A 25,704-nucleotide genomic window follows, 5' to 3' on the forward strand; every position below is an offset into this window, starting at 1 on the left:
CCACGAATTAATTGATTTACCAACTGAAACCACAATAGCAACATCAGAAGCAAAAGACTAATTACAGTCAAGCATTATTAACTAACGAAAAATGATAACATAAGAAAACACCCAAGACTGAATGATGGTGTGGTACACTGGATCCAGAAGAGGACAGTACGGAGGGCTCTGGTTTAGAGGACATGGGCTCCTTTTCCTTGTTCTCCTGTGACGTCTCCTCCTCATTCTTGAGAAAACTTTTGGCCTCCCGTGAGTTTGCATCCACTTCTTTAGTGACTCTGTGAAACCGTAAGACGGTCATGTTATTTAAAGCTCAAGTCATCATAAGTTTCAGAACCATCAGAAATACAATTACATGCAATGATCTGTTCTTAAAGGGATAGTTTACAAAAAATAAAATTTCTGTCATTTACTCACCCTCATGTTGTTCTAAACCTGTATGAGTTAGTTTATTCTGCTAAACACAAAAAAACATTTTGATATTAGATGGTATGCACACAGGTGATGGTACCCATTGACTTCCATAGTAATTGTTTTTCATACAATGGAAGTCAGTTGGTACTGTCAACTGTGTGCTTACCATCATTTAAAAATATCTTCCTCGTGTTCAACAGAATAAAGAAACTCACACAGGTTTAGAACAACATGAAGTTGAGTAAATTATGACAGAAATTTCCTTTTTGGTGAACTATCCTTTTGAATTAATGTAGATCACACTTGCATCATTTCTGAGCTAGATTTTTTTATGTTTTACAGGATTTGATTATTTTACTGGACAGCTCAGTTTAGTGTGCATCAGTTAGTTGGTCACAGATACAATATACTTGAATTCATTACCATAAGAATGTGCTACACAAGCTAAGATAACTATATTTAATTTGTTTTTAAAATACAGTATTCAATTTCAACAAGAACATTGCATATATAATATTATCAAGTAAAATATAGTAGTGCACTGACTGTATACACAGATATTTAATAGTTGGTTTATACAGAAATCACTGCTGAGTGCTTTACATTCTAAAAATGAATCTGTGCTGCCACCTGGTGACAGGATAAAAGAATCAAAGCCTTAAAAGGATAGTTCACCCAAAAATGAAAGTTCGGTCATCATTTACTCACTCTTGTGTTGTTACAGACCTGTATAAATTTCTTTGATCTGATGTACACGAAGGAAGATATTTTAAGGAATATTTGTAACCAAAACGTTCGTGAGCCCCATTAACTTCCATAGTAAGAAAAAATAATACTATACTAATTGAATGGGGCTCACAAACTGATTACGAACATTTCTCAAAATATCTTCATTCGTGTATATCAAAACAAAGAAACTTTTACAGGTTTGTAACAACACGAGAGTGAGTAATTGATGACAGAATTTTCATTTTAGGGTGAACTATCCCTTTAAATGCCATCAAACTCACCGCACTTCTTCTCCAGCAAAATCAAACACCTGTGTAATTGTGATTTTGGAGGATTCTTTGGGTTTATCCTCCTGCTGAGACCCCGTGGAAGGTTTACTGGGCTGATCTATGACGGCTGTGGATGTGGACTATGAGAAATACAAAAAAATTAGCATATTAAAATTGCACAAGACATTTGGCGAGGTAGTAAAAAACTAAAAGGAAAACACTGAACCACAAACAAAACCTTTCAGGTCTATATAACACAAAAAAATAAAAGTGCTCTGCTTTGAAGATCTAAATTTTTAAAGGAACACGCCGACTTTTTGGGATTTTAGCTTTTTCACTGTATCCCCCAGAGTTAGACAAGTCCATACATACCTTTTTCATCTCTAACTATGTCTGACCCACCCACTGTTAGCCTAGCTTAGCACACATACTGGAATTAAATGGCTCCAGCTAGCATACTGCGGAGTGATTAGCACAACTCTGAGTGAACCCTCTGCTCCTCACCATGGGGCTTCTTAGGTGTTGCGAGCAAATCACTGGCTGTGTCTCATCTGACCTTGTTATTTGTACACGCTGTGACTATACAAATCACAACATATAAATAGGAAAATGTTGGTGTTATTTTGACACTTATTGGGAGCAGTACGCTAGCTGGAGCCATTTAATTCTAGTCTTTGTGCTAAGCTAAGCTAGTAGTGGGTGCGTTAGACAGAGTTACGGGACGCACGGAGATGAAAAGAGTACGTATGGACTTATCTAACTCTGGGGGATATGTTGAATGGAGCTGGAGCCATTTAATTCCAGTCTTTGTGCTAAGCTAGGCTAGTAGTGGGTGCGTCAGACAGAGTTACGGGACGCACAGAGATGAAAAGAGTATGTATGGACTTATCTAACTCTGGGGAATATGGTGAATAAACTAAAGTCCCAAAAAGTCGGCGTGTCTTTTTAAGAGTGTATGTGTGCAGACTGAACCATTTTGATACTGTTAAAAAATACTGTTTTGCACAGTACAGAAGCCTGTATACGTCCTAAGGGGTCTTTGCAATGGATCCACATCAACATTTACAAAATTCAGATTATTATCACTGAATCTGCAAGATGTTCACAAAAAATGTATAATGTATGTTTACAGTACTTTTACAATCAACATTTTGACCAGGCAGGGTGAAATAAGTACTAATGCTCATAAATAAAACAAATATTTTATTACATTTTTATTTTTATTTTTATGACAACGAGATCATTGATTCAACCTCGCCATTTAGATCATTTCACAGTTTGATTTAAACCTTGTAATGTTACTGATAAAGATACCGACCAAGCGGCAGGTAACAACAATTAATTTACTTGCCAAAGCCACTTTCTACTCCCGTTCAAATTAATTTTGGACACTGCTAGCACATAAACAGGCCGCTGGGTAAAATAAACAGTTGGAGGAGCCATGTGAACTGTGTGTGTTCAGCACAGTGTACTTATTTACCTGTTGAGAGCCTGTGCTTGAAGTTACTGGTGCTTTAGGTCGAGGACCAACATCATTCAGAAAGCTAGCCCAAAGATCGTCTGCTTTCTTCTTCTTTTCTTCAGTCATCTGCTTTGATCTGTCTGTAGAAACATCATCTTTCGTATCATCTTCGACACTCTGTTGGTCTGCAGCATTTCCCGCAGCACTTCCCTCACCGTCTTCTACAAGTTTGAGGCCTCCTTTTTTCCTTTTTCTTAAAAAACATCCGAGAAATGTTTGTCATTTTATTTACCTTTGCATTCAAATTTGCCCTTTTAGTAATGAACATCATAAATATATTACCTCATAGGAATTCCACCTTTGGTTTTCTTCATTTTCTTCTTCACACATTTTGACTCCTGCCCATCTTGTTCCTCGCCCTCCAGACCATCTTCCTTCACACATTCATTCATATCATCCTCACTTAGATTATCATCGGACCCAAAAAATAAAAACAAATGAGAATCAATCTTTTTTATTACAGCCAGACATTATAAACAAGCTAAAAAAAACTATTCTTCATAATGTAAACCCATTTATTGCTGTCCTTACAAGATCAAGACAGCAGGACAGGGTGATAAAAGACCAGCAGGTGTCTTGGTGAGTTGCATCTTTGTTATCATTCTCACATCCTTAGAAATATCGTTCACAAAGCAGCAGAACATTAATACTCAGTTTAGCTAATCTCACAAAGCATTAAACTTTTTAAATCCAGCCTTTGTTCTGAATACATAATCCTGGCACTTCTGTAGATGTTAAATATTTCTGTAAGCCCCAAATGAAAATGCATTAGTTGCCACGTTTTGTTGTTTTTAATGTATTTGCATATAAAGTATTGAAAAATAAATTATTCTGGTTAAACGGAGCAGTGCACAGATCATTTAGCGACATTTTAGCTTCTGTACAATACATACAGCATTATGTTGCACAGAAATGCTAACTTTTGATGCTAAAACATCTCTTACCGGACGGGACATAATCTGCATCCTCATTTGAGGCATAACCATCCGAGTCGTAATCTGAATAATTCATTCTTTTCTAAATGATATGCTGATATAATAGCTGCTAAATCGGATAAACACGCCGAGAACCACACACAGAAACAGTGTAGCTTTTCAGATAGCTTCGAGCATGCGTGTAAATGCTTTACTGGCTTTCCAACATGTCAGTTATTTGCATTATCTGATATGTAAAAAGCCATTGGGGCTATTAAACAACGCTTATTTCTATCTGTATGTTTTGCAGATCAGTCCTACGGAAAGCGCGAAGAAACAAAAGTCAGGGATTCTACAGGCCCCGCCCATAAACTATTCGCAAATTCGTAGGTGAAAAAGATGGTGTGTGTGCGCGACACTGCGCAGATTTCTCTGCGTATGACATCAAAGTACCGCGAGAGCGACTCTAAAGTTGAGCTTCCGAATCGTTCTCGTGGTACTTGGATGTCATACGGAGATCGGTCTGCGTAGCGTCGCGTGATGTCGAACATATCTAATCTCAAGAGCACACAGTCTTGGTCGTTTAAACTATATTCGTTTACTAGTTTTTATACTATGCTGTAGAGCACAATTGGATTAGCGCTGCTTTTAGTTAAAAAAAAAACCTGGCCTATTCATCATTTTCCTCAGCTGAGCTAACGCGGACGTTCACTGCTTCACGCGGACGGATGAGCAACTGTGCTAAAAACAAACCCTCGCGTCTCGTTTCTAATGTTGTTTCTCGGGTTTGACACTTGCTTCACGCAGTATTGATCAGATGAGAAATGCAGGACTATAACGGGGAAATAGGATTCGTGAAACAGATCCTCAGTTTGAATTTAGTGCCGAGGAAAAATGTCACCAACTGCGGGAGGAACGACACGTCTCTTTGCGATTTCTCCGGTGAGAATTCACACCACGACAGAGATCAAATATCATGTCAATCGGTTATGATGTTAAAATACAACGTTTTCGTAATGTATTTAATGCTGTGCAACAAAAGTACGATTAGCTTTTAGGTTGCTGATGGGTTAGCTACGGCGTTAGCTTGTCATGCTAAGTTTACATGTGTTTAAATGCTTGCGTTCAGATACAGTAGATAAAGTTAAAGAGGCTTAGCTAAATTAAGATGTTTACGAATCTTTTATAAAGATGCCTTAAAAAATACGTTCAGTGTCACTGACATATTTTAAGATCTATCAGTGTACGTTATTTTCAGTGGAGACATCTTAAACATATGTTTTAGACTTGTCTTAAGCCTCATTTGTGAAACCGAGGCGATACTGTTGACTAATCTTTATGATCTTTTGCAGAAATGTGGTATGGTGTGTTCCTGTGGACTGTCGTGTCCTCATTGGTTTTCCACCTGCCCGCTGCCCTTTTGGCTCTCACGACGCTCCGGAGACATAAGGTGGCACGATTTTTCCCCATCGGCATCCTGCTAATGGGCATCATAGGCCCATTGTTTGGAGGGGTTCTAACAAGTATGCAGTTTTTATTTTACAACTGAAGTACATTATGCAGAAAGTCAGTCCTGAAGATCAGATTTGTGTGAACAAATCTCTGTGTGTTTTTATTACAAGTGCAGCCATAGCAGGAGTGTATAAGGCGGCTGGAAAAAGCATGTTCTCTTTGGAGGCCCTTGTGTTTGGAGTGGGACAGTCTTTGTGTGTCTTTATCATATCTTTCCTTAGAATTTTGGCTACCCTGTAGCACCAAGACACTGGCACACCAGGCTGCCATCATAAGGACTAACCTGGGCATCATATGCAAAACATGGAGGCCTTACTTTCCAAACAGTCCCAACTACTTGTTTCTTTTGATACAGAACATTATTCAGAATATTATTATATATACAGAATATTATTCTTTTGAAATGGGATTCCCACGAGTGTGTTGTGATGAGACCGAGTAAAAGGTGACTTTGCATTTGATGAAAAGATGACATAAGAGCTACCTTGATGCGTTGTGTCATCTTGCACATGCATTATTTAACTAATGATGCAGACTGGCATTTTCTTAACACTAATTTTTTTTAACATGTTTAGATGATTTTAGGTGGAGTCTGTATGATTTTAGTTCTGCTCTGTACATACTGAAACCCCTTTCAGCTTTCCTTTAAATTATTTGTGGGGGTAACTAAACAAACAAAACCACCTGCATTATCTTTGCACTGATTTTATTAATATTTTAGGCCAAAGGCTTAAAGTTTGTTTTAAGTTTCTCTCTTACTCACAATGTTTTATTTTTTGCCCCCTAATGTGGCATATGTTTCACAGGGATAGTTTGCAGAAAAATGAAAATTTGCTGTTAATTTACTGCCCCTCAGCCCATCCAGTATCAATATATTGTGTTGCTTGTATTTGCTTTTTTGACTTCTAAAGTAATGGCATCAGTGTACTCGCACTGTATAAATCACAAAGCATCATGGTTTCATCTAAAAATGTACCTTTTATTGTTCTTCTGATAAAGTCACCGACATGTTTGATGGCCTGAGGTTTAGTAAATAACAGGAAATTTTCAGTTTTGGCTGAACTGTCTCTTTAAGAGGTTACAGCAAAACGCACATGGAGCTACATGTATGTACTATTATGTGTGTGGATGTAATTTCTTCACAGCATAAGGATTCCTTGCTGGAGTTTAAGTGGCTTTGGTTGCATATTTTGTTATATATTTGTGACTTGTTTTAGCATCTGAGTGTTTTTGGCTTTGGGATTTGGCCTTTGGATTGCTTTTCTGTATATATTAGAGTGATATAATATTGCTTTGATACCTAACTTGCCCATTATATTGTATATGTGGCAGCCTCACCTCTTATGCCTCATATGTGAATGTAAACGAGACTTTAGCTAAATTTATAACAAAATCTCTTATACCTTCACCAAAGAAACTGTTAGTTTAACCTACAGTCATATTTCTGTAGAAAAATAAATTAAATGACAACATACTGTCATTTGAAATGATAAGAAAAATCAAAGTCAGAACCCCACGTTTGTGTACAGAAGTATATAAAATTAGATGCTTATCCTCTTATATGGATGTTTCATTTTCAACAATTCTGTGAACTAAATTAGATGCAAGGCTTAATAGAAACAACTGAGAGTGATATACATTTTTTGGCAGATCTTACACTGTGAAACCGAACAGTTGACTTAACTCGGACCATTTAAGTAAACCGGTTGCATTAGACCATTTAAGTTTTGGGGCACATACATTTAAGTACTGTGAACTTGAGTCATGTGCATTATGCACTTATATTTAAGTAGTGTGAACTTAAATGTGAGTGCATAACTGCATATGACTCAATTTGTTTAAGTTCACAGTGCTTGGATGTATGTGTTTTAAAACTAGTGCAACCGGTTTACTTAAATGGTTTGAGTTGAGTTAACTTTTAGGTTTTACAGTGATAGTACAGTGTAGCAGAATCTTTAAGCACTTATTTGAGGAATTATCAAACTATATATAAATTGTTTAATTTTTCATTTGTAGACTTTCGTTCTCCCTTGTTACAAGGCCTCAGGAAGTTCTTGTTTTCTGGAAGTTTCATTTAAACCTTGTATGGCGTGGGTTAATGGGAATCTGGGTGTTTTATGAATGGAGTCGTCTGGAGTTCTTACTTTAGTGGTAATGCTGATGGGTCCCATTGAAAGCTATGCTTTATTCCTCCGAGCCTATGGTCTCTCAATTGCACAAATGGATTTATTTTTATAAAGTTCAGTCATTTGGGGTACAGTGACTGCTCATTGTTGCTGTGGTTGTCTTTGATTGTACAGTCTTCTTGAGAAACTGACACTTTCCACCTTTTTTTTCAGGACAAGTTTAATTTTCTAACTGTATAATAAGTGCCAATTGCTAGTATTTTCATGAAATAAAACAGTTTAAATTATAATAAGATATATTAGATCTTGTTTTACTTTTCCTAGCTTAAATGTTGATCTTGTATTGCAGTTTTGATGCTAAACAGACCATAAATTCAAAGGTTCTGCCAGGAACTAGAATAACTTTAGGGTGCTGTAGTTTGTAATAGACGTAATGCTAAAAAGGTTTTACTCATGATTTGGTGCTGCATCTCTGTTCTCCAACACGTCTACACTCACAGATGGCTCTCCTGGTTTCTATTAACATTCACAAGCCAAATCTGCACAAGCATCACTTACTGGAGGGTGTAATGTAGTGTTAGCAGGGTGTAGAAACACACGCAGGATGATGACTCAAATCATGTAGGCTTTGCTGCAAACAATCTTTGTATTTCAGAAATATTTTACAGGTGTTGAAACATTAATTTCTGTCTTAGTGGATACCTCATTATCTCAAAGATGTCATTAAGTCTTGGGTGGTGTTTTTAGGGATGACCTAGATGAGCCATCTGAGCTTTTTTTTTAGGTATTACAGTGGTGTTGTTGGCCACACCCTTTGCTGTTCTGCATCTACTGAGGTTTGAAGCTGCTTTGATGTTTTGGTAATTGCTAATTTTCCAGCTCCTCTAGAGTTAAACATATGATTGTTACCATTTTGGAATCCATTCAGCTGATCTCCGGGGTCTGGCGAAAATAGTCCCCTGCTATTGAAAGTTACCAAGGTGACTATATTTGGGCAGTGCGTAATATCATTGCGCCTGCTGCAGCCATGTTACCACAGCAAAGTCCTTATACGCCAGAATGAGAGTATAGTTCCTAGCCATATCGGCCTAGAAAATCGCAACTTTTAATTTTCAGTCGGTCTTAGTACACGATGTTACTACAGAAGAGTCAAGTTTTAAACAGGAAAAATATCAAAACTCTTTGTTTATTTTAGCATGATGCTAATGGTCTAATCAGATTCAATGGATTATGCTAAGCTATGCTAAAAGTGGTACAGCCAAACCCGGAGATTGGCTGAGTCAATTCCAAAACGGTGGGAATTTAAATGTTTAACTCTAAAGGAGCTGGAAGGTGGGCATATTTTCAAAACAAGTGGAGTGTCCCTTTAACACACCTGTACAGGACTGTGATGATAAATAATAGACCATAAGGATAATAAATCAGTGGCAGTGCAAAAGTCATGTGTTCAATCCCAGGGAACACAGAGACTGATTAAACATGTATGTAAGTCACTTTGGATGAACACATCTGCCAAAATGTAAACGTACACTCTAAACATCAGATCCAGGGATCTAACAGATGCTATTTTAAAGGTGCAGTGTGTAAATTTTAGTGGCATCTAGTGGTGAGGTTGCGAATTGCAACCAACAGCTCAGTCCACTGTCCAACCCTCGCTTTTGAAATACATAAAGAAGCTACGATAGCCACCACCGGACAAACATTTCATCGCCGGAGATAACTTAGTAAAAACGTTTGTCCATTAAAGGAATATTTCATTTTCTTAAAAGAAAAATCCAGATAATTTACTCACCACCATGTCATCCAAAATGTTAATGACTTTCTTTGTTCAGTTGAGAAGAAATTATGTTTTTTGAGGAAAACATTGCAGGATTTTTCTCATTTTAATGGACTTTAATAGACACCAACAATTAACACTTAACTCAACACGTAAAAGTTTTCGACGGAGTTTCAAAGGACTATAAACAATCCCAAACGAGGCATAAGGGTCTTATCTAGCAAAACGATTGTCATTTTTGACAAGAAAAATAACAAATATACACTTCTAAATCACAACTTCTCGTCTAGATCCGGTCCAGCGCGTCCTAACGAAATGCGTAGTGACGTAGGGAGGTCACGTGTTACATATATAAAACGCACATTTGTGGACCATTGTAAACAATAAACTGACACAAAGACATTAATTACTATCAGTTGACATACAACAACGTCGGAACGGTCCTCTTTTAACACACTTGTAAACACTGGGGCTGAGTTTCGCGTTCGTCTTCTGTGACCTCTTGACGTCATGACGTAGTGGGGTCAGCTGGCGCATCACGACCGGATCTAGACGAGAAGTTGTGCTTTAAAAGTGTATATTTGTTATTTTTCTTGGGCTTCTGTAGAAACATGGTGGCACAAAATGGCGACTTCCATGTAAGGGGACTCTCGGTCTATGTAGATAAAAACGTCTCATTCTAAGGTTATAAAAACATAACGGTTCATTTTGATATACACCCCTGATAATATAGTTTTGTATATTATTTTGCATTTCTGTCAAGAGATCCTTCTAAAAATTACACACTGCACCTTTAACTATGGCAGATGTTTCACTGAATGTCCAGATACTCATTCTATTTTCATATAATCTATGGTCTTTGCTTAAATGGTGTGCTAGTGTTGTTAAATGCCCCATAGATAATTTATTATAGCATGTCCTTTTAAATGCAAATGAGCTGATGAAATACAAACACTGATCACCATAATGGTGGTTTGTTGAAATTAAAACTCAATTGTGCTGTCAATTATTTTCTTTCTCCCTCTTTGCACTAAATGGCGGTGCCGTGGTTGGATAGTGCAGATTAAAAGGCGGTAATATTATAATAACATCCCCTTTCTACGTCACATAGGGAGCCAAATGTCAATGACCTATTTTTTCATGTGCTTGCAGAGAATGGTTTACTAAAACCTTTTACTGGGTTGTTCTTAATCACATTGTCTATGTTGATAGAAGCACTGGGGACCCAATTATAGCACTTAAACATGGAAAAAGTCTGATTTTCATGAAATAAATTCCATTTGTGTACTTTGTTAACTAATGTAAAAACATTCATACGTCAGGGGGCCCATTTTAAATTTCCAAATTTTTTTCTTTTTACAGGTTTCATTTTAGGTAAATGTACTCAAATTACTATTTTAGCTTTTCATTACCAAAGAGCAAGAAAACAGAAAACAGCCACGACTTTTAATGACACAACAGATTTCACTTTTTAATAATTATTAACAAGTATAGCTATGGTTTTACTCTTTTTTTAAAACGCATTTGTTCATAATCCATTCTTTTGTACATAATCTGACGTGCAAGGCAAAGGTACACATAATTGAAAAATAGATTTGCGCATGGTCAGTCCATATGTGTCTCAGGTGAGGGGGATTCAGTTCTTTGGTCTGATGTTTCTCCCTGTGTTATGTGCTGCTCTGTGACTGTCTCCCCCTTCTCCTGGTTGGTCACTTGATCGCTGGGCCCGGTTGGGCTCTGCTCTGATTGGTCTGTAAATGTTGTGCTGTCTGTCTCATTGATCGGTCCAGTGCTCTCTTCTCTCTCGCCAGATTTCGCTGTGACAGAAATGTGGGCAGATACACAAGATGAAAGAGAAGTTTGTTATTCGAATGTTGTATAATATTTTTTATTAGGGATCAGTTCAGTTTTTGCTTACTAGGAGATTTTACTGTGTAAATAACTGATGTAAACATTGCACTAATCTCTTTGATGTCCACTCACCTTCCTCTCCCTCGGGTAAATCCTCTGAGCAGGGCGTCAGTTCCCCCAGGGTTACACGTTTCGGCCCGGGTGACCTCTGCCGCCTTGTCAATGCAGCATTTAGCTCTGAAAGAAGCCATAGTAACAACTTTTATTATTTTAAATTATAAAGTGGTGCTGTGGAATGCTTGATTTTGATTGGTTAGTGGCGACATTCCGAGATTTGTTATTCCCATACTGTCACGTTGGCTGGCGCAGTTTAATACTTTCAAATAAATTCAATTTAAATATGCATAAATAAACTCATTACATATATGAGATTTTATTTGCAAATGATTAGTGATTTTGGTTAAAAATAAATAAAGATTTTTGTGAATATAGTCTGAGACAATAGTATCTTCAGTGACACGAGGGCTACAACGTCCTAACAAACAAATTAAGAAAAGATTTTGGGTAAAATTGAAAAGCAGGGCTTTATCAGTGTGATGTCACATTAACAAGAGAATCAAAACAGCATGTCTAAGACTGCTTTGGTTTAATGGGGATTAAAAAAAGGAAGAAGGTGGTTAATTTTTCGTTGTATGGTTGTTCAGTCCCTCCAGAAAAACATGATTATGTGATTGATTCAATGCATATTCAGCCAAAGTCTGCATATTTATGCGGGGGCCGCATTTTTTAAATACGCCGCACTTTCGCCGCATAAATTGCAGATTTCTGCTCGCTTGCATGATTTCATAATCCCCGCATTTTCGTAGCAAAAAGTCATAAAGATGGTTTTATCGGACGCACGTGCGCTGACGCGATACACGTCTGGATCCGAACTTTACTTCCGGTTTCGTTTTTTAATGGTCTCTTGAACAAATGTCTCGTCGGAAATAACAAATGTTTTGGTTTCCAAGGTAATCTATGTTGTTTTTTTGCTTGTTATATAAATAAACTATGTTTAAAGAACTTTGTTGTTATTTATTCTTAGCGGAGTTTACCGGAAGTTACGTGCGGACCACGACAGCCGCTTGTTTATGTTGTTACTGCTGAAACCGTCTATATACCTTAGCAGAAAGTGAAGAAGTTTTATTTTAATCCCAATCTACATTTATATGATGAATATGAGTTTACCATTATAATCACACCATTATAATCACATGCAATTTGTTTTCCATGAAGTTATGCATTATGTCATGTGTTATGCTGTATGCGGATCAGGAGTTTGTTTGCCATGGGATTGCTATTGGACCAGCTGGGTGTATTCGGGTTTCAGGGTAGTTTAGAGAGCCATCTGGACAGGCAGGCACAAAGGATTTTAGTATTAGCAAAGAGCCAAGGGTCAAATAGGTCAAGGAAAGGAGACACTGGTCTGGTCTGGGGACTGTCATGTGATTCTTCAAGTTACAAGCCTGAACAGAAATATATTGTTAAAGCATATGGAGGGGAGGGACAAAGACCATATATATTTACCAAGCCTGGCTGAGAGCTTCAGACTGATTTTGGAGAATGTCCCCAGAACTTCACTCGGGTTCTGGGGAGATTCATCAGGCAGGCTCGGCTTCTTATTTTGTCCGGAAAATAAAAGTCTATCTCTTGAAATCAGAACCTAAGACTGAAGATTGTTTTATTCGAGGAAAAGGAAAACCACAACATTTGGTGCCGAAACCCGGGATAGAAAAGAGCTGGACAGTCACACCACCTGAGCGAATCTGACGAGCAACACAAACAACGTATGGCCATATACAAGGTAAGCACTTTTTCGCTTATTAATTGTGTTGTTTGCCAGAAATTGCTCCAGGTGGTGAGTAATTTAAGCTCTTCTAAATTTAAGAACCATACATGTGAACTGGGTTTTGATTTCAAGGGTACAATCTAATTAAGGCATGCATGCATGACTCTGTGTTAATTACTTTGGCTTTGATGATCAAGGTGAATTGAAACAGATTTTAAGTGAAGAGAACGCGTAAGAGTTTCCTGTATCTGTCGGTGTAAGTGTATGATACAGAAGTCTATACAAGTGGACGGAGGTGTATGGTATAGAGGTCAATTTTGTGTGGTTGTAAGTGTATCAAAATTGACAGTATACCATGTAAAAGTGGTATATTTTATTGTTTTAGTTAACGACCATGGTGTAGGAGGTGTAATGGTCATTCGATTTGGGTATATAAGGTGATATCAAGAGGTGGCATACAAGGTTTTATGTATGAAAATATATGTACTCTATGTGTTTGAATTTTGAGTGTGTATGCAGAATTTTGTTTGTTAGTGAGAGAAATGTGAACGTGAATCTGGTAAAGCAGACAGGAGACAGTTTCCCTTAGGCAGTCTCTCTGTGGGCTGTTAAGGGGGGTGTAAGTGCTGTCCTTTGTGTGTATGGGGGATGACTACTGTGTTAGAGTGGGGAAGAATGAGCCCTAAAAAATAAATAAATAAATAAATAAATGCTAATGGGTTATTACTGAAAAATGGTTGGGTTAACAATTTGGTTTATAGGGTATCAAACATACAGTTGAAATTTTAGGTTTGGTAAAAACAATTGACACCAGATGGGACATCAAAAGGAGCACAGAACCTGAGACCACAGCTGGCTTTCTCAATGGACAATGCAATCAGGTGGCCACCTACAGAGATGAGCAGTTTTGCTTGTTAAAAGATTGTATTGTTCACCTGAGATGGCTCGGGGTGGTCAAATCACAAGTGCTGGTCAAATCACAAATGCTCTTCCAAATTTAAGAATAAAAAGGGGAAATTAAAGATTACTAGATTAAATGATAAGAATAAAGGGTTTCATTTTCAAAAGGAATGTGTGCTAGGACAGATGATGGTTTGTTGTGTGAATGAGTTTCATTGTTTTATTTTTGTCGTTGAGTGGCTTGGATAAAGAGTTAATGTTAAGTTGAGAAAATGCCTAAGAAGTTTCGCGAACCTGAGTGTTACCGTGTCGGGGCAGACACGTTGGGGTTCGGAGAGAAGAGTTATTAAAGTCCTGCAGGTCAGGTACGGTCTATGTGTTATTTGTCTTGTTGTTTTGGAAGGCCCGGGCTGATGAAAGATATTGTTTTTGTTTTATTTGTCATGTCGGATTGGTAAATTGTGTAAGAGAATCTTTTCCATGTCGACTGAAGTGTAGTGGAAAGATGAATTTGGACAGGTAGTCTAGATAGAGTTGTTTTATTTTATTTGTGTGAGAATGCAATGTGTCTGTGCTAGAAAGAGTCTGTGTGTGTGAATGTATGAGATGGAAAGAGTGGGGGCTGAGTGAGCAGTGGGTGTGTCTTTCTCCTGTGGCTCTAAAGAGCCCACAGAGAGGTGTTGTGTTACAGGAGTGAAGATTGTTCAAAACTATAAAAAAGGGGATAAAGTTTGAAAGTATGTGAATAAGACTAAGAATATGATTATGGATAAGAGGCAGTTATAAATGCTGGGTATTAAAGATTAGAGTTGAAGACATTGTGGTTCTGAGGTATTGTAGTCAAAAACCTTTTTAGTTATTACAGTGAAATATACAGCTAATTCTAGAAATTAAATAATTCGTTTAAATGATTGATTAAAATAAAAAAAATGTGCTCAATAGGAAAAAATTGCTAGTCCAAAAAAGGACAGATGTTGGTGAAGGTATTTGATTCTATTTGACAAAACACTACAAAATATTATAAAGGAAATTTTATTTTAAAGACACATTGGAAATCTAAGTAATTATTTGGAGAATATATAAATTGGATAAATAAAAACAATAAGTTTGTGAAGTGGTTAAATGAGAAATAACTATAAAATATAAGGTGTGTTATATTGCAAAGGAAAGATTATGGCAGTCACATTAATGGAAAAATAAGGATTAAACAACTGTTGTGTGGAGAATTAGAAAATAGAATAATTGGATGTTCAAAAGAGGAAACATTTGATGTGGCATTGTCTTAGGAGAAGTACAACTAAATAAAAATATAAACTAATGAAAGATAAGAGGAGATAATTAACAGACAAAGAAATGCTCAAAGGGAGAAAGAGAGAGAGAGAGAGAGAGAGAGAGAGAGAGAGAGAAAGGGAGGGGGAAAGCCATAGCTCGAGGGAATTGTGAGATTAAAATCTAGCAGGAAGACAGAAGTAAAGCTTTGAAAAGAAAAAACAACAAATTAGAGAAAAAAGTAGAGACCAAGTTATTAAAGGTGGAAATAAAGAGAAAAATAAAAAGGACAGGAAAATTATTAAAAGGTGAATGACACAGATAAATTATACAAAGATAAATTATTACAAAATGAAGAGGAGTCTTCATCTGATGATGGAAGGTGGTCACAAAATAAATTTTATTTTAAATCAAAAGGCAATATTTTGCATGGGTCAAGCTAAAACCTTGTGGGCTGATCATTCTGATCCTTTGACATTCAAGAAAGTGAACAAAAGCTGGCGATGAAAAGACAATGGCAAAAACTGTGTGACATCAAAGTGTTGGAGTTGCAAAGAGAGTAGTAACTCATAAACTGGACTGAGAACACATCCTACAGGAATGGGACTAAAACTGAGCTCAAGCAGTGATGGGGGCACTGCACAATGTTCTGAAACATGTTCAGAAAAAAGACTGAGTGGAGTCCAGAAAGACCCACAGAGACAATAATGTTCTTGGAGGCAAGAAAAACTGGACTATACTTTTTCATTTTCATACGAGCCTTTGAGTGAAAGAGGGGAAAGAGTACAGCCGTTCAATGTTTAGCAAAGGACTTTATAACTGTAGGGACACATACAATCTTTAGGTGAAAATCAGCTAGACAAATTTAAAGGCTGATCAAGAACTTATGTTGTTAGGTGTGACTACCTTTTCTGAAATCAAATCAGACTCCTATTAATCTGACAGGAAGAAATGCATAATGAAAATTGGGGGGTTTGAATTTGGTATCTACAGAGGAAGTTAGAACTCCAATGATGGTACTAAGCTAAAAAGCAAATATAAATGGCATAGAACAGCTATGGCAGAAAGGAAAATAAAATAGATAAAAGAAATAAATTGAAAAAACACCATAGGATACTATAAAAGGTAAACAAGAAAAAGCTGTGAGAATAGAAAAAAGAAATAACTAATTATTGTAACAAACATACGATTTAAGGAAATAAAACTAAATTGTATCTAGTCACGATTTAAGACCAATTAATGACAAGAAAAGATTGATGATCCAAAAAATTACATACTTTGCTTACAAGTGTTTCTCCATTTGATAAACATTTTTACTGTGAATTATGATTTGCCTAAGAAGTAGATACTTGTATTTACATATTTAATTATAAGGAAAAATATTATACAGGTTTAGAATGGATGAACCACTAGTCTAACATACGGAAAGGTTAGTCTGGTTGATTAATGCTAAAAAGTTGATAAAATGATTGGTTGTTATTGAGTTATAGGCACACAGGAAAATATAGTTGATTTTGCCAGCATGGGCAAACAGATGTGGAAGCTAAAAAGGGCCTCAGAGTGTCAGGAGATCTTTTTAGATTGTATAAGAAGTGAGAAATCTCAGTCATAAATATTATTATCATAGATGTACATGGGGCAAATAAGTGGAATGAGAATAAATCATTTGATTCATGAGAAGAATAAAGATTTTGAGTTGAGATAAGAAGGGAAAAATTGAAGTGACGGATAAGAGTGAAGAAAAATTTGACTATTATCTACATTCACAAAGGATGGTAGATAAAAAGCTATAGAAAAGGAATAATCATCAAAGCCATACTTAACAAAATGTGTGAAAATACTAATCGTAACAGAATTGATGTTTTACTTTGTATTAGTGAGCATGTAAACTAACAACCGTACACCTTTAACACTGCATGAAATATTCGCCGATAGACCTATGCGTATTGTAAAAACATCTGGAATTAAGTGTTATATGAACAAACTAATTGTCTATGTATTGAGTTATTTGTGTACAGAAAAAGCTGAAAGGAGTTGAGGAGGACATGAGACAACATGACTTGATGAGTGCGAGATGATCTAGCTTATCTGAGGTTCGAGAGGTCGGAGGAGCCCAAACACGGCCACAGGTGGCCCAACTGAAGGATGAGACCAGCCCCAGAAATGTCCAAGTGGGAGGAGCAGCCAATGTAGCAGAGCTCGTAGGAAGGAGAGAAGGAGAAAGAATGCCAATGATATGAAAGAAGAAACATCAAAACCAAATCAAAGTTAAAGCAATTCGAGTATACCGACGGATGGAGAGCAAAGTTTTGAGCACCGAGAGGAAGAAGTGAAAAAGAGAAATTGTCAAAAGAAATTGAATTGAAAAGAACAAAACCGATAACTACAGAAGATTTGCATTTCTACAGTCAATTAAAGAACGAAGCTGATTATTACAGAAGATTTACATTGCTACAGTCATTTAAAGAACAAAGCCAATTACTAGATTTGCAATGCTACAGTCAATTAAACTTCCTGGCGATGGACTTTTGCCTTGATGGACTTTTGCCTTAAACAAGGCCCAGTGAAAGATCTGCAATAATTTCAAAGGAACAGACTCTGAAAGAAAGACTGAAAACATAGAGACATTGAACAGAGAACTTAAGGTGGACATTTTATGGGAAACATCCCAAAGATAACAATGATACAAATGGGGAATATTTACAGTTAAGGAAATATATTTGCAAAACCAGATTTCAATAATGCAATAACATTTTCAAGTCCACATACTTTGGGGTGATACATTCAACAAGAATTCTTATGGATTATGAGAAAAAGTTTAAGGTCAATTTATCTGGATAATATTTAGGTCTTTTGGGAAATTCTGAGTTTAAAAATACATCTGGTAGGCCACAATTTGGAAATTTGGGTCAATGGACGTAAATAACAAAACACTAAAAATAAAAAAGGAAGGATAGATATTTCAGAATGGTACAGTAAAAATTCTGAATGGTACAGTGAGATTACAATCAAGAAAATATAAGCCTTATGGAATTATAGACTTAAGGAAATTAAATAGGAAATGTTTTATAACAAGAATTTTGAATGAATCAACTAAGAAACCTCTAGATCTATTATGAAGACATCAAAAAGTATAACTTAAGGTGTAAAAGTGAGAAGAGAAATGCTATTAGAAGAATAATATAATCAAATCAGAGCAACATATACAATGAAGGTATTGGAAGATCAAATAATATCGATTGGAGAATTATTTTGGATTGGTAGAAAAAGAAAATGCTTGACCTCATTAGGAGGGAGAGAAAAAGTACTTAAATAGGATGGAGACAAGAAATCACTACAAAAGAAGGGTATTTAGAATCCTTATAAAATGATGAACACAACAATTAATCATCAATTATATGTAGATTCTGTTGATCAACCAAATGGATACCAAATTAGATTAAGGCATGGGATTAAGCTAAATAAGGAATTTAATAAAGTTTTGTCAGAATAAGAATACAGAATAAATAAATTATGTACAGTACTACAATCAAAAAGTAGATTATTAAGTTTACAAATAAGGCATTAATTAACTTAGGATAACAACTAAATGCAGCCATTAAAAATACATAATAACATATACTGAATCAATTTTAATTAGAGGTTAGTGGGTAAATGAGGCATTGGTGTATGGTTAAAGAACCAAATGAAATTTAAAATATGATGGAAAAATTTACTTGAAATCAACAAGAATGTTATCAGGAATTACGTTACAAGACAGTAATGAATTTACAAATAGTAAACGAGAATTCAAGCACCTCTGATGAGGATGGAAAAAATTAATTTAAATTGTGATCAAGAATTATTATGGATGATTTACTTAGTTGTATTATGGGTTATTTCCATTTACTAGTTTTATTTGAATTAATTACATTTATGCGTGTAATATGCAATCTTTAATTAGTTTATTATTGGTTATTTACATTTAATTGTTTTATTTGGAGTAATTTTACTTTCATTTGTGTTGCAATCTTTACTTAGTATATTAGTGGTTCACATTTTATTGTGTTATTCGAGTTAATCTACATTTATTTGTGTTTTATTATGCCATCTTTCCCTAGTTTTATTATGGGTTATTTTATTTACTTTGTTTATTTGAATTAACTTACATTTATACTTGTTTATTATAATTAATAATTTTTGAGTTTTTATGCTTCAATTCAGCATCAATTAGTTACATTTACTCGTTTTAATTTGAATATTGAATCTTTAATATTTATTTTGTGTTTATTATGCATACTTTACTTTTGTTTTTATTATTTTTACTTGGATTCATTAACGTTGACTTTACATTTACGATGTTTTATCATATACTCTACATAGCTAAAATGATAACTGTAAGCGCAAAACCAATTGCGCACAAACTGTTTAGGGCTTAAGTACTTTTACTTTTACATTCAAGTCAAAATGAGAATGGAAAGATGTTTGTCTTATTGTCCATAGTTCGAAGTGCAGTGGCATAATTTAGTAATTGGTAAGGTATAGTGGCTTTCTTTAGCCACAAGATATTAATAATTGAAACGCTGAATTATGAAACTGCACTCCGGATTAAAATAAACAGGAAAGGTGAGGCTAAATTAAGCCTCAGAGCGGGGATTATGAAGAAGTTTTATTTTAATCCCAATCTACATTTATATGATGAATATGAGTTTACCATTATAATCACACCATTATAATCACATGCAATTTGTTTTCCATGAAGTTATGCATTATGTCATGTGTTATGCTGTATGCGGATCAGGAGTTTGTTTGCCATGGGATTGCTATTGGACCAGCTGGGTGTATTCGGGTTTCAGGGTAGTTTAGAGAGCCATCTGGACAGGCAGGCACAAAGGATTTTAGTATTAGCAAAGAGCCAAGGGTCAAATAGGTCAAGGAAAGGAGACACTGGTCTGGTCTGGGGACTGTCATGTGATTCTTCAAGTTACAAGCCTGAACAGAAATATATTGTTAAAGCATATGGAGGGGAGGGACAAAGACCATATATATTTACCAAGCCTGGCTGAGAGCTTCAGACTGATTTTGGAGAATGTCCCCAGAACTTCACTCGGGTTCTGGGGAGATTCATCAGGCAGGCTCGGCTTCTTATTTTGTCCGGAAAATAAAAGTCTATCTCTTGAAATCAGAACCTAAGACTGAAGATTGTTTTATTTGAGGAAAAGGAAAACCACAACAAAAGTTGAAAAATGTTGCATTTACTTTACACATGCGCAGCCATGTCCCCTGTTGTCATGGGAATGTTAGAAAGTGACGTAATTACGCAACGTTAACATCAATAAAAAGCTACACACAGGTTTTGCAAGTTCCCGCAATTTTGGCAAGTTTCCGCAATTTCATCACATAATATTACATAAATATCCTGCATATTCCATCACATTTTTTAAGAAAACGTGCTGCAAGATCAAGATTTTTTGCCCGCAACAATCACAAAAAAACTCTGCGTTTTTCTGGAAAGACTGGTTGTTGTGTTCACACACTGTCGATGCACATTTATGTCCAAACAACTTATAAAATTAGATTTTGCATAATATGAGCCCTTTAACATATTTAGATTAAAAACTATTGTGAGAATTTTGTTAATTCAGAGGTGGTTAAGGCTCACCCTCCGGGTCAAGCATGGGTGCGTGCTGGAGGAGTGAATCTTCATGGACAGACACGGCACGGCGCTGGGGAGTGGGCTTCACGCGAGGCCTGGGTATAGGGAGGGTCTCTGTAAGAGGAGAGATCTGAGGTTAGACCGTGTCTTTTCTCATAAAGGACATCACAACAGGGTCATTTAAGGATTCATTTATTCGTGTTTCATGCCTTTCATTTCATAGGACAGTAAATATTGAAAGTAGAAATTTGAAAAAAGATTAGTAAAAATCTGGATGTGAACCTGTAAACCCACAATGACCCTTTAAACATTTATGGGGCGGTTTTCCGGACAGGTCTTACCCTATACTCCCAGACTAAAATGCAAGTTTGAGCTGCCTTAATTTAAAAACACCATGCACTCACATACCTTAACATATATCAGTGCCATTGTTTTGTCTTAACATGCACGCCAGTATTGTTTTGTAAAGACTTTTTAAAGATGTATCTTTGGTGTCTCCAGAGTACACATGTGAAGTTCTAGCAGAAAATACCATATAGATAATTTATTATAGCATGTTAAAATTGCCACTTTGTAAGTGTGAGCAAAATTTTTATTATTCTGACATCATAAGGGGAGCCAAATTTGACCTATTTTTTCACATGCTTGCAGATAATTGTTTACCAAAACTAAGTTACTGGGTTTATCTTTTTCACATTTTCTAGGTTGATAGAAGCACTGGGGACCCAATTATAGCACTAAAACATAGAAAAAGACAGATTTTCATAAGTGACCTAATATAACAAAGGCCTAGTCTTGAATTAATCTAAACCCTGCCAAAGATACCATTTGGAGATACAAATAGTATTTGGACAAACACTCAAAGAATAAATACTGTTTCATCTAAGCCCATTTGCTATATCGGACACGCAAGCATTGAATTACATCACTGATGGCATGGCAGTAATTGAATTGCCATTGGGTGAGCCCTATAAGAATACACAGACTCTAAAGCATTAAAACTGGCCATGGAGGGAAGTGCTGAATGAATACATACAAGTTGAGTCATTATGTTGAGCTTTACTGTAGTGAAGGTTATAATAACAGCTGAGCGTATGTGTGTGTGTTTGTGTGTGTTTGAGACAAAGAGCTAGAAAATGACAAAGAGAGAGAAAGTTAAGCTGTCAAGTACTACGTGAAAACTGGCTATCCAAGACCAGAATATCCCAACTGATTTGACAGTGAATCAAACCTTCAGTGACAGATTGTGCTCTCTCTGCACGCTCCCTGATATCCGTGCTGAGAATCCTCCGCGGTGAGGGAGCCGGCGGCGTCTCTTTGCGGGAAAATGGGGCTTCCTTCTGCTGGGGCTGGTAGATCGAAGTGGTCTCTGTGACCTCTGTATGGCCATCCTGAGAGGGACTGGGTAGCTTGGGAGTGGGCGTGGCTGTACGGGCTGTCTCGCTAGCAGGAAGTAGGGTGGGCTTAATGGGTGGTTTAGGAGGCAACAGGCCTATAGGACGCTCTGGGATGAGGGGTCTTTCTGTGCGGTGAAACTCCAATACACTCTGGGTCGTACGGGTTGGTCGCCTGGTGTCTGGGAAAAACGGGAGGTTTAACTGTACTGTGAAAGTATTTAAGACTGTGTGTGCTTTGGTCGTTGGGATTCATGTATTACCTGATGAGGTGGACATTGTGCGAGGTTTCATAAAAGTGGGCGGTGGCTCGGGTTTGTCGAGTATCGCACCTAAAAAGCAAGCAGAATTTACTGCAAAGTAAAGGAAAAATATCAACACGGCCACACAAAAATACTGCACATCCACATTAAACAAAAGCTGAGCTTTGCTTATGCATAAAAATAAATGCACTGAAACTAGCTTAAGGAAATGGCTTTGATGGCCGAACCTGCAGACGGCAATGAAAATGCGTTTAAATTATTAACACAATGCCCCCCCAAGGTATTCTTGCTGTTAGTTTGTTTTAACCATGGCGGGACGTAGAGACATACAGACTTTTGCTATGCATCCATGGTAGGTTTAAAAATATATTACTTCCTTTCAGACACATATAAATAAATAAAAATAAATAAATAAATAAATAAATAAATAAATAAATAAATAAATAAATATATATGAACGGAAAAACCTGATGGTAGTATTGAGTAAAATTGAAAAATTGCATCATCCTAAAATCTGATTGACCTTACAACAACAGACTCACAGGCCATTCCACCTGAAACCCCAAAGCAAAAACCCTAAGATCACCACTGTCACTAACACAAGCATTTGCTGACACTGCACTATCAATGCGGCAAATTCTCCTGATCCCAGCACAGAGATCTCTGTTTTGTGGCATGACAACAGTAAGAAATGTGTCTTACCCTCAGAGTTGGCTTTCCTCAGCTCTTCATCCTTACTCTGTAAGAGGATAACACTGGTTTAATTCAGATCCCTAACCCTAAACACCTGCACTTTTTCCCTTTCTGATACATGCAGTTTTAAGCTTTAAGGTTTAAGCTGTTTTTCAATATTTTACTTTAATGTTCTAACTTAGAGTTAATACTTCTGTTTTCAATGCATACAGTTAATCTTTGTACAGCGCGTTGTGAATGTGTTAGCATTTAGCCTAGCCCCATTCATTCCTTAGGATCCAAACAGGGATGAATTTAGAAGGCACCAAACACTTCCATCCCTATTTAAAGAAAATGAGAACTATATGCTATGCCACCATACTTAATCGTGTAACTACTCATGTAACAGTCTTTAAATAGTGAAAACATGGAAGTGTTTGGTGGCTTCTAAATTCATCCCTGTTTGGATCCTAAAGAGTGAATGGGGCTAGGCTAAATGCTAACAAATTCACGATGCGCTGAACAAAGATTAAGTGCAGGCATTTAATAAAGACAGGTATGTATTAATTCATCTAAGTTGAGGTAAGAACATAGTAAAATATTGAAAAACGGTGGTGTTTTCCTTTAAGCTAAGTGGAAATATTACAGAGAAAGGTGTTTTCGCTTCATCCTGGATGAGGTACTTACACAGCATCAAATCCGATAATGTGTTTTATTAAATTATTTACAGCCATGAATTAAGTTTGAATGCTCTTAAGAAAGCTGAGCTGTAAAACACTCTTGATTAAGTACAAAATCCAAATGTCAAAACCCCCCTAAATGATCACTACATAGAAAATACAAGCACTGACCTGGTTCATTTTGGAGTCGGTAGGAGATGTTTTGGTGACTCCCATGCGGTGAAGCATGACATGAAGTCTCTGTTCAAAGCTCTCTGATGCATGTTTCTAAAGAGTGATCAGAGCAACAAAAGCCTCTCAGGACAGTTTTGTACCAACAGAACAAGAAAACCATGTCAGATCAATATTTATTCTTGGAACATGTCAAACACCGTTTAGGAAGTGATCTTAGTCAAACAGGTAGCAATATTAACCTATAAAAATGACCCTGTCAGGGGTAAGAGAATGTTTTTGGAATATGAAATGCAACAATAATGGACATACAATTTAATACTGCCCCAATTTGTCTTCAACATTAAGATACAGAAATAACATAATAAAACAGAACATGCTGCAAGAAGAACATTGTGCTTTTACGAAATCTAACAGAAAAATATCAGCATCATTTTATTCTCAGCAAGAGCTCAAGTTCACGTTGCTCCAGTATTGCACTTCATGTTCCTGACACATTCCTTACAGAGGACAAAAACACCTCAGTCACCAGAAAAACAAGGAAAATAGGGAATAGAAATCACACATTGAAGTGAAACGTGCTATAACAGTAGACAAAAATACCATGGTACTACCATGGGGTCTTTTTCCACATTTTGTACCATGGTATACACTCACCTAAAGGATTATTAGGAACATCTGTTCAATTTCTCATTAATGAAATTATCTAATCAACCAATCACATGGCAGTTGCTCCAATGCATTTTGGGGTGTGGTCATGGTCAGGAAAATCTCATGAACTCCAAACTGAATGTCAGAATGGGAAAATAAGGTGATTTAAGCAATTTTGAGTGTGGCATGGTTGTTGGTGCCAGACGGGCTGGTCTTGAGTATTTCACAATCTGTTCAGTTACTGGGATTTTCACGCACAACCATTTCTAGGGTTTACAAAGAATGGTGTGAAAAAGGAAAAACATCCAGTATGCGGCAGTCCTGTGGGCGAAAATGCCTTGTTGATGCTAGAGGTCAGAGGAGAATTGGCCGACTGATTCAAGCTGATAGAAGAGCATCTTTGACTGAAATAACCACTCGTTACAACCGAGGTATGCAGCAAAGCATTTGTGAAGCCACAACACGCACAACCTTGAGGCGGATGGGCTACAACAGCAGAAGCCCCCACTGGGTACCACACATCTCCACTACAAATAGGAAAAAGAGGCTAGAATGCACAAGCTCACCAAAATTGGACAGTTAAAGACTGAAAAAATGTTTCCTGGTCTGATGAGTCTCGATTTCTGTTGAGACATTCAGATGGTAGAGTCAGAATTTGGCGTAAACAGAATGAGAACATTGGATGCATCATGGCTTGTTACCACTGTGCAGGCTGGTGGTGTCATGGTGTGAGGGATGTTTTCTTGGCACACTTTAGGCCCCTTAGTGCCGATTGGGCATCATTTAAATGCCACGGCCTACCTGAGCATTGTTTCTGACCATGTCCATCCCTTTATCACCACCATGTACACATCCTCTAATGGCTACTTCCAGCAGGATAAAGCACCATGTCACAAAGCTCAAATCATTTCAAATTGGTTTCTTGAATATGACAATGAGTTCACTGTACTAAAATGGCCCCCACAGCCACCATATCTCAACCCAATAGAGCATCTTTGGGATGTGATGGAACGGGAGATTCGTGCCCTGGATGTGCATCCCACAAATCTCCATCAACTGCAAGTTGCTATCCTATCAATATGGGTCAACATTTCTAAAGAATGCTTTCAGCACCTTGAATCAATGCC

General features: G+C 36.8%; 3 protein-coding genes across 6 annotated transcripts in view; 1 reads left to right on the plus strand and 2 right to left on the minus strand.

Annotated features, from left to right (window-relative positions):
- Positions 1 to 4,142, minus strand: part of cfdp1 (craniofacial development protein 1) — a 40,242-nt gene extending 36,100 nt beyond the window's left edge. Inside the window, exons 1-6 of one of the 2 annotated variants that reach the window (XM_073853583.1) lie at positions 3,879 to 3,939; positions 3,466 to 3,545; positions 3,217 to 3,349; positions 2,893 to 3,127; positions 1,425 to 1,552; positions 134 to 278 (exon numbers count right to left, since the gene is read on the minus strand). In XM_073853583.1, the coding sequence (XP_073709684.1) occupies positions 134 to 278; positions 1,425 to 1,552; positions 2,893 to 3,127; positions 3,217 to 3,326 (618 nt within the window). In that variant the 5' untranslated portion in view covers positions 3,327 to 3,349; positions 3,466 to 3,545; positions 3,879 to 3,939. Of the gene's footprint in view, positions 1 to 133; positions 279 to 1,424; positions 1,553 to 2,892; positions 3,128 to 3,216; positions 3,350 to 3,465; positions 3,546 to 3,878 lie in introns of both variants that reach the window. The other variant, XM_073853582.1, reaches the window with a different exon arrangement.
- A 164-nt stretch (positions 4,143 to 4,306) lies between these two features.
- tmem170a (transmembrane protein 170A) lies at positions 4,307 to 7,781 on the plus strand. Its single transcript, XM_073853584.1, has 3 exons — positions 4,307 to 4,790; positions 5,201 to 5,367; positions 5,466 to 7,781. The coding sequence occupies exons 1-3, from the start codon at positions 4,673 to 4,675 to the stop codon at positions 5,598 to 5,600; spliced, it is 420 nt and encodes a 139-aa protein (XP_073709685.1). The 5' UTR covers positions 4,307 to 4,672; the 3' UTR covers positions 5,601 to 7,781.
- A 2,913-nt stretch (positions 7,782 to 10,694) lies between these two features.
- Positions 10,695 to 25,704, minus strand: part of carmil2 (capping protein regulator and myosin 1 linker 2) — a 54,013-nt gene continuing 39,003 nt past the window's right edge. For all 3 annotated transcript variants that reach the window (XM_055174379.2, XM_055174380.2, XM_055174381.2), the window contains 7 exons: positions 23,927 to 24,022; positions 23,106 to 23,142; positions 22,404 to 22,472; positions 21,978 to 22,322; positions 20,753 to 20,860; positions 11,247 to 11,351; positions 10,695 to 11,080 (listed from right to left, as the gene is read on the minus strand). In XM_055174379.2, the coding sequence (XP_055030354.2) occupies positions 10,869 to 11,080; positions 11,247 to 11,351; positions 20,753 to 20,860; positions 21,978 to 22,322; positions 22,404 to 22,472; positions 23,106 to 23,142; positions 23,927 to 24,022 (972 nt within the window). In that variant the 3' untranslated portion in view covers positions 10,695 to 10,868. The remainder of the gene's footprint in view (positions 11,081 to 11,246; positions 11,352 to 20,752; positions 20,861 to 21,977; positions 22,323 to 22,403; positions 22,473 to 23,105; positions 23,143 to 23,926; positions 24,023 to 25,704) is intronic.

The sequence above is a fragment of the Misgurnus anguillicaudatus genome, chromosome 15, assembly GCF_027580225.2.
Source record: "Misgurnus anguillicaudatus chromosome 15, ASM2758022v2, whole genome shotgun sequence".
Lineage (NCBI taxonomy): Eukaryota > Metazoa > Chordata > Actinopteri > Cypriniformes > Cobitidae > Misgurnus > Misgurnus anguillicaudatus.

Bases quoted from the DNA above. Each gene is read 5' to 3' on its own strand.
- tmem170a (XM_073853584.1), top strand. From the start codon at position 4,673: ATGCAGGACTATAACGGGGAAATAGGATTCGTGAAACAGATCCTCAGT. The intron at 4,791-5,200 runs GTGAGAATTCAC...GATCTTTTGCAG, and splicing joins GTCTCTTTGCGATTTCTCCG to AAATGTGGTATGGTGTGTTC. The intron at 5,368-5,465 runs ACAAGTATGCAG...TGTGTTTTTATT, and splicing joins CATTGTTTGGAGGGGTTCTA to ACAAGTGCAGCCATAGCAGG.